Consider the following 9,219-nt stretch of genomic DNA (forward strand, 5'->3'; position numbering starts at 1 on the left):
TTCCCCTTCTGTAAATTAGCTATGTGTTGCAGAGTTGCAATTCTTATACTGTGAGTGCTCTTTATCATAGATATTCTAAATAATGATGTGAACCTTCAGTTTTATTATTGCTTATAACAACAACAACAAAGAAAACCTGAAATTAAACAGGAGGGGGAAAAAAAGAAAAGCACTCTCTTTTCCTTCTCTTTTCTAATATACTCCACTCAGTATTATGGCTCCTTCAGAGTATCAGGTAGGGGTAGGAAGAAAAACAACATTTTAGGGAAAAGGAGGGAAAAAAATAAGAGAAAAATGAGTACCAATCCGACAAAGATAAATGCACACAGAAGTGAGAAGTCAAAAGAGGTAAAAAAAAAAAAAAGGAAATTGAGGGCGCTAAAAGGAAAAGGTTACTTGTAATAACCCCCAAGGTTCTCTTGGGGCCCACTGCCTGTGGGAATACTAGTTACTATAAACCATTATTCCAACCTGAAATGCTCCTCTTTATCCTGAAGCTATCCTTGCCTCAGAATGGAAAAGAGGCAGTGGGCGTGGGGAAAAAAGAAAGGGGCTCAGCAGCGGCTGGAGCCTATCACCGTGGGTATAGGAAGATAACTGTGTGACTTTCAACTGAGAACTGTGACAAGTTTTATAATGGAGCTATAAGCAAAATGTCAGGGAGCACTACAGAAGTGTGAGTGTGCAGCAGATACTGCTGGCTGCCTACCCAGTCACCATGCCCCCTCTGCCTTGCCAGCAGGGTACTAATGGTGTTCCTGTGTTGCTCTGTCCTCCACATGGCTCAAAGGGAAATCCTGTTTAGTCTAAGCCAATTTCCAGATCCTTTGTCTCCCCTTTGCTAGGAACTGTTTAAGGATCGGTATGCAGCCCTTCTTATCCTTTTAAAACCACTGGAGTTTATCAGCTCAGTAAAAGACAGGCAGGAGGTACCACATCCATCTTGGAACCACGAGGGGAGCTAAGGGAGGAAAAGCGACCCTTCCTAAAAATGACAAAAAGAGAAACAAGAAGAGAACTCAAGTCCTTGTTGCCATCATCAAGCTACTGAACTAACCAGCCTGGAAACCTACCTCTCAACTTACATGCGATAATAGATTTTCCTTAAGGTTTTAGCTGTTTAGTTTAAGAGTTGGTTTTTTAAATTATTTATTATTATTATTATTATTATTATTATTATTATTATTATTTCTTACAGCTGAATTCATCCTAAGCATTACCTAATGAAAAAAATCTTACAACATCGTTCTCATCATTACATTATCAAAAATAAAGAGCAAATTTTAACACCAGCATTGCTACTGAAACATCTTAAAATAACCATCTGTTTTCAGTTTTTCCATCTTTTTGCTATTTTCCATTATACAAATGTATCCAGACATCAAACACTTATGTTTAACAATTTTCACAACATCTGTTTGGCAATCTTAAAAATTAGAAGAATAAAAATAATTTTCAAGACTTAAATAAATGTCTAAATATTTGGTTGTGGGATGTTGTAGACAGCATCAAAAAAGTGTAACGATATGATTATTTTCACACACAAAAAAACAACAAATTGCAACAGTTTATCAATCAAATGTTTTTTAAGTAAATCCTATTACACTACTGATATAAAATCAGAAAGAAGTCCACCAAGGAGAAAAAAACTAACATCCCCCCTGTTGAGTATACTAAAACATACTGAAAAAATGCAAATCTCTTTCAAAAAATCACCTCTTAAAAAGAGTATTAAGTTTGATATAATGCATAAATTCAAAACTGGAACATTATGCTATGCTATATTCCAAATAAATGAGAAAACAAAAAGTACCAAAAGGGAAGAATTATTACTGTGCCAGAAACTTTAACCATTTTCACAGAGTGAATTCCCACAGTAGAAAGAACAATGCCTCTTTAATGACTGAAGTTTTTCACCAGCTCAAACACTTTTTCTTTATAACTCTACACATAAAGCTCCATCCATTTTGCACCTGCTATAAAAACCCCAGCACTATCAATCCAACTGGCCCATTATTGGAGTGGACCAATCTTTTCCCATCAACCCTTCCCTGTTAACTGAAGCCTCCACAAGCACACCAGCTTCACAAATGAGATGTAGCTGTAACAGACACACCACCTATTACTGCTGCTGAAAATTCGGTTAAGAATCTTCTCCTAAAATATTTATCCTTTAAAACAGTGCTTGAATTGAATTTAAAAGCATCAGAATTGATAAGGTAGGAGTTCATCCACATCCATTCATGGATTTGTTACTTTGTTCATATACTGCACAAACACTTATGTACTGGGTATCAGCTAACCATAGAGAATAACAGCAACAAACAAAGCAGACATGGGACCTGCCTTCATCAGCTCAGTCTAGACCAGGGGTCAGCCAACACTTTCTGTAAAGGGACACAGAGTAAACAGTTACACTTGGAGGCCACAGGGTCTCTGTCACAACTAACTACTCAACTCTGACTTTGTGGCATGAAAGCACCTACAGACAATATGTAAGAGTGTGGGTATGTCCCAATAAAACTTTTTTGTTGAGGGGTGGAAGTGGAGGAGGGGGAGGGACTTATTTGTGGACAATGAAATTCAAATTTCATATAATTTTTATGAAAAAAATTCCTCCTTCAATGTTCTTTTGATGTTTTCAACCATTAAAAAGTATAGATATGAGCCGGCCGAGTAGCGCGTTGGTTAAGAGCTGGCTTGGGATGCCAGAGGGCCCCGGTTCGGATCCCACATATGAGGGCCAGTGACACTGCCCTCTACAGCTAAGATGCTGAACAACAGCTCAACCTGGAGCTGGGCTGCCTTGAGTCACCCGACATGTAGGCTGCAGTCCCTGTGGCAGTGGGTTGCCATGGGCTACCGTGTGTAGGCAGCAGCCGCCGTGAGAGGCCATCCAGAGCCGGGGACTGATCTGCCTCATCCGGGAAGAGCGCAATGATGGTGCAACTTGGGCCAGTGAAGCGACATCCTACACAACTAGACTGAAGAACAAAACGATAGCAACTTGTCTCTTCCCCTTCCCCCAATTCCCCAATAAAAATCTTTAAAAAAGAAGTATAGATACCATTTTTGGCGCTCTTAGCTTGCAAGCCATGCAAAAACAAGTAGCTGACCAGATGAGGCCCATGGGCTATAGCTTTCCCAACGCCTGGTCTAGAGGTTACTACTAATTGTGTAATTACTTTATTGTTCTAAGTGATCAAGGGGAAAGAAAATACATAAGGCTGTGAGAGTTTAATGAGGAGACATGGCCTGATTTGAAGGATCAAGGAAGCTTTTCCAAAGAAGTGACTTTTGGACTGAAACTTAAAAGATGAGTAGTAGCCAACCAAAAGCAGGGAGAAAAGCAAAGAGCCTTCCAGACAATTAAACAGCATGTGCAAAAGCCCTAAAACAAGGCACGTAATCAACAGAAGCATCTGTGAGGGTGTAGCACAAAGAATAAGGAGAAGCGAGGCATGAGATGACGCTGGAGGGAGGTGAAGACCAGCCCACACCGGGTCTTGTTAGGGATTCTGGTCTTGGTCCAAAGAGCAACTGGAAACCACATAAGGGTTTCAAGTAGGAGAGGGACACAGTCAGCTTCCTACTTTTTAAAGATCACCAAAACTGCAGTATGGAGAAAAATTAGAAGGAAGCATGAACAAATGCTGGGAGGTCTGTAGGGAAGGTTCTGGCCAGAGATGACAGGACTTTGAACCAGGTTGCTGGCAGTGATGTTGAGAAGGTTAAAGAGGTAAGATGCCATAACTAGATATGAACTAATGAAAGGCAAGCTCCCTACACAATTCAGGTTTCCAGTTTCCACACCAGGATATTGTTATCATTCAGTGAACCCAAAATACTGAAAAAGGTGTGTGTTACACAAATTTTGAGATCCGTTTTAGACATGCCAAGTTCGAGTTGCTTACAAGATATTCTACTGCAAGAGCTAAGTAATCAGTTGGGTATAAGGACCAGAGGCTAGGACAGTTTGTTTCAATTCAGTAATTCAGTTTGGGAATCCTTGGCATGTGGGCTGTAATTGAAACCACAGAAGGAGATGAAATTACCTACTGAAAGGGTATGGAACTGCGTTCTCAACCTCTGCCACCCATGAAAATCAACAGGGGAACTTTTCAAATGTTGGTGCCCAAGCAGCACCCCTGAACAAATGAAATCAGAATCTTTGGGAGTGGATGGGACCCTGGCATCAGTGTTTTTTAGAGTTCTCAAGTGTTTCCAATGTTACAAAGATAAAGAGGCTTAAAACATTAAGAATTAACAGTACTACAGAAAGATCAAGAGATTAAGAGACTAATTAGGTTTCTAGTCCTAGCTACCTCATAAGATATCTATCTCCCTGCCTCAGACCACTTCATATGTCTAAATTCCATTTTAGTTCAACAGAAAAGTGAGATAGTAGGGCTAGTTTTTCTTTAATATCCCCCAGGGTCCCAAAAATCTGAGCCAAAGTTACAAAATTGAAATATTTCTTTCTTGGGGGTGGGGGGCAGACAGGAATAGAAAACAAGTATTAATCAATTAATACCAAAATATAGACTATATTTTTATAATTATCTTCCCCAGCCAATAACATTTTTAATGATAGAATTAACACATCAAAGAGTATTTGACAGTATTTGTTAAGCCTGGAAACAGTCTAACTGGATTAGTTTTGCTACATTATATATACTATGTTGCTCCCCAGCTAGAAACTGCAGGAAGTTCAAAATGGTGGCATGAATTTAACTTGGAAATTCCTTCATTCAAAATGTTATTGAATGGGGCTTTTTAAAGTGAGTTGCAATTTAAGATTGGGAAGCATGCACGTGAGCACAGAAAGAGCAGCAGAGGACTCAGATTCCTAAGACTCGGAGTGAGGTTTGGTTCCTTCAGTAGCTCTATGACTTCAGCCAAGTTTCCCAACCTCTAAGTCTCAATTTCCTCAGCTACAATATGGAAGTAAAATCAACTTCAAACATGAAAATGTAGAAATAAAACATGAAAATGGCTGTGAAAAAATAGCAATCAATTTTTACATTATTTCCAGCCAATGTTAACACTAACTTTGATTTACATTTTTTAAGGAGTTGCTCTTCTCTGCTTATCAGTTTAGTATTCAGAAGAAAACAAAACAAAACTGTCTTAATGCCATGACTTTTTTGTTTCAGTTACAGCAAATCCACTTTGCTGGACATATTTTAATGGAACAACCTAGTCTGTTGGTAATTCCCACTACACTCTTCAAATTTCATGTTTATCCTGTGACTTGAAATGCCACAAAGCAAATGGAGACAACTGTATAATTAAAATTCTGTTAAGGAACAGTGAACAGACTCAAAAGTTAACCAGTATTTGTGAGCCACTTGATGGTTTTTCATCACTCCCAAGACAAGATATGAGAGCTAGAAAAACACAGTTAAATATATAACTCTCAACCTGAAAACCATGTGACAAGACAGCAGACGAGTACAATGTGTCCGAAAATCAGACAAAGAAGTTTGTTCAATCAGAAGGACTGTCTGCCATCCCTCCCACAATTTCTAAGGTTAAAACTGAAGGCCAGGGAACTTCAGAGCACTTGGAAAATCTCCTGGCGTCCAAAGCGCTACTGTGAGGAATAATGCTTCAGCCATTGCCAACAAAGACTTAGGGCAATTTGCTAAGGAATCTTTCAAAAGCCTCCTTCACTCAAACTGGTTTGTCAATGGGAAAGAACATTTAATAAATCTGAAGATTTACAAGGGGATTTTGAAGTTTAACATTATAAGAGTAGAAATTATGTCAGGTTATAACAGAACAAACGAATTAGGGAGAGTTGGGAATAAATTTTAAGAGTCTTAGGGAGGATTAGTGCTGTGTAAAAAAGAACTCACGAAGACTATCTCACTTTTATGTTCCCTTCAAAGAGATTTTCAGGCAAAGGCTATCATGTGTTGGCTTGTTTGGAGCAATTACTAATATTAACAAACAACTCGTAATGGTCACTAATAAAAAAAATGAAACATAATTAGGAGTTCTATAAGAGCCCTGGCTCAGGAGACATGCTTACCATTCTTAGATGTACGTGTCTGATACAGGACAAATTATTTTGCCAATAATTTGCTCCTTCAGCAATGACATATAAGTTAGTATAGAATGTGACACTTTCTTTTATCTAAATCCTAAAACAGGATAATTATTTTGGTGGCAAACTACGATACCCAGATACTGCCAAGGAAATGAAAACAATACCAAGACAGACTACCAGAGATGAAACACTTTAGAAGACCATAAACTCTTAAGAGAGTCTACAACATAGCAAGAGACAATGAAGTAAAATAAATTCTATTTCAAAAGTAAATCCCTACTAGAAAAAGAAAACACACTATATTTACATTGCTAAAACCTGCCAGGGCTTTAAAGTTGCTGACAAACCGGAGAAAAGCTAAGCTGAAATGCAGAATACCTCAAAGCACATGGTTTTGATGTGGCGCGAAGGTTATCATTAGAATTTGCAGATAAGCTTTTTTAAGATGTTATAACCACTGCTCTCACTGAAATTTGTGCATTGAGCAAAGCGCTCAGAAGAAAAGGGAAAACCTGCTCCATTTTGCAAACTGACAGTACCACTGCCACAATAGGAAGAAATGTGGGCAAGGTGGGTGAGTTTTAGCTTGCAGAGTTCAAATCTGAGTTTAGAAGAGGATGCCTTGGTAGAACTAGTCAACCAGCCTGTGGAAGTGAAACAGCGCCTGGGTCAGGGGTGGATTCATATACAATGTTACTATGTTACTTGGGAGCCAGGTGTTCAAATCTGTGTATATAATCTGTTCATTGACTATTGCTGAGCAGCTATTACATACAAAGTATACTGCAGTGGATACAAAGATGAGGAAAACCAAAGTAGTTCCTATACTCAAGAAGCTTACAATCCAGTAAAAGGGATGAAACAAACATTCTGTCTGAAAATATAGCTGAGGCCACTAGGAGAGGCTCAGCGTGATATGGAGGTTCTCGACTGAAGAAGATTTGGTCTTGCATCCCTATTTTGTTTCAACACAATACATATAGATACAGTATTATTTTAAAGCTGGTGATGCTCCTCAAAGGAATAGTAAAATGTCAGCAGATTGGTAACATTTCGCAAATGAAGAATGATGCCAAAATCTCAAATAAGGGGAAAAAAATGATGAGCTCTTCGGCACAAAATCTGCTCCTCAATGCTCCAGTGAGCACTACAAGTCCCTAAAGCTGAACTAAAAGGCATGTGACAGCTGCTGATTGGTTATAGGAATTCAGAGAAAAAAACGCACCCCTTGGGGTGCATGACATACATCTTGTCTGTAGAACACGGCATGAAGGAAACAGTGGCTCCAAGAGGAGGAAAAAGCAAAGAAAATGTATGTGACAGCATTCTGAAAAGTATGATAGGGAGCTAGAGAAAGGCCAACACTTACTACCTGTTATTACAGCAGAGTTTTGGCACAGCATCATTCTGCCCAAATTTAATTGTGCCTGCACTGAACAAACCATCCATCAACTATCAATACTTTCCTGTCTTAAAAGCATTTCACCACCAAAAGAGGATGTAAAGTTATCCAGTTCTTAAAAAGAAAGGCGATATAAAAGATACCTTTGGGATGAAAATGATATTCAAGTAAATATTAGGTGAATAGCACTCAACTTGATCGCCCCTCCACCCCCAAATCCCCAACTAGTTGAAAGGTACTGGGTAATTCTACATCTTTATTTGCTATTATGAAAACCCTGATCTATCAACCTCTCCTTCACAACACCACCACATATAGTTTTTCTTTGCTATTCTAACTTAAATAGAAAGGCTTAACTAAACCAATCAGCCTGACTATAATCCTAGTAGGGAAAAAAAGCACACTCAGAAAAAGAACTGGACAGATAGGATGGATACTTAAAACATAAACGTCCTCCATTCATCTGCAATTCTAGTCATTTTTCTAACAGATCTCAGATTTTCAGAACAAGTATGCAGGTTATTTAAAACTGAGTTATATATAGTCATTTAGCAGCAGCAAAACACTTCTGGTATTATCACAGATGCTAAGATCTCTGGAGGAATTTCACCCCCTCACACCCCCGCCCCAAACTAGCATCTTTCTTCCCCAAGAACCCACCAGCCTTTATTTCTAAAAACAAGAGCCCTTGTCTTTCCGTCCCCCCCCTCCCCCGCCCCCAAGCAAACAAATCAAAGACCACAGTTAAATTCTACCCTAATGAAACTGTGAGATTACATCCCAGGCGTTGTCAGAGCCTATTTTTCATACACCACCACCAGGCAGTTTGATGCAGTATTCCTGATTGCTTTTTATCGTATTTGTAAATACACTCGCTAATCCACTAAATTGGGTAATTTACAAACAGGTCCTCTCACTTATTAGTGGCCAGCAGTCAAGTCCTATTACATTTGATCCTTATACAGTTGTCTCAACATCTCCATCCAGGTTAAGGGCTCGGATCCGCAAGCGAGAGGGGAAGGTTGGCGAGATTTGAATGGGGGCAGGGTAGAAGCGAGGAGAAATCTCCGCATCTCAGCCCTCGGCGACAACATCCAGCCAGTGCCCACAGAACAACTAAATTCGGCACCTCTTCCTCCTGTTACACTGGCAACAAAGAGGGAGTTTCCATAGCGCTCCCGTCACCCACCAGGTGCCCAATCTCCTCTCCTGCCCGGTCCCCGCGCCCCCGCAGGGGCCTCGGTGCGCGAAGAGGCCGCGGTGCCCGGGGTCAGGGCACAAAGGGGGGATGGGGAGGGAGGCGAGCGGGCCGTGTCGGGGCTCCAGGACCCGCTTACACACCTGAACCCGAGCGGGGGGGCGGCAGGCAAGGGAGAAGGGACAGATGATCTAATGGAGCAGAAACTGGAATGAGGTGGCAGAGGGGTGAAGAGCCCAAGCCGGAGGCGCACCTCCCGGGAGCCGGAAAACACTCGGTGACGGGGAGGGAAGACTCCACGGAGCTGGGGAGACAGGGGCCAGGCCAGACGACGAGGGAAGGGGTGCCCCCTGGGGCAGCCAGGAGGCGCCCGTGTGGCCTCTACCTGCAGGCGGGCGGGACGGGCTGCTCAGGTGTGACTGGGAGGTGGAGGCCACGTCGCGAAGGGGCGGAAAGGAGCGGAGCGCACCGGGGGTCGGCAGCCGCGGGGCCAGCGCGGGGCATCTGCGGGACAGGCGGGCCTGAGGGGCGGGGGTGGCGGGCCCCCCCGAGCGCACGGGGGGC

The 9,219-nt window shown here is 41.4% G+C and overlaps 1 protein-coding gene across 1 annotated transcript in view; it reads left to right on the forward strand.

The window, feature by feature from the left end:
- Window positions 1–8,866: 8,866 nt before the first annotated feature.
- LOC109371265 (collagen alpha-1(III) chain-like) overlaps window positions 8,867–9,219 on the forward strand; it is an 83,080-nt gene continuing 82,727 nt past the window's right edge. The window contains exon 1 of the mRNA XM_019623687.1: window positions 8,867–9,068. Coding sequence (XP_019479232.1) covers window positions 8,867–9,068 — 202 coding nt within the window. The remainder of the gene's footprint in view (window positions 9,069–9,219) is intronic.

The sequence above is a fragment of the Hipposideros armiger genome, unplaced genomic scaffold (genome assembly GCF_001890085.2).
Source record: "Hipposideros armiger isolate ML-2016 unplaced genomic scaffold, ASM189008v1 scaffold_558, whole genome shotgun sequence".
Classification (NCBI taxonomy): domain Eukaryota; kingdom Metazoa; phylum Chordata; class Mammalia; order Chiroptera; family Hipposideridae; genus Hipposideros; species Hipposideros armiger.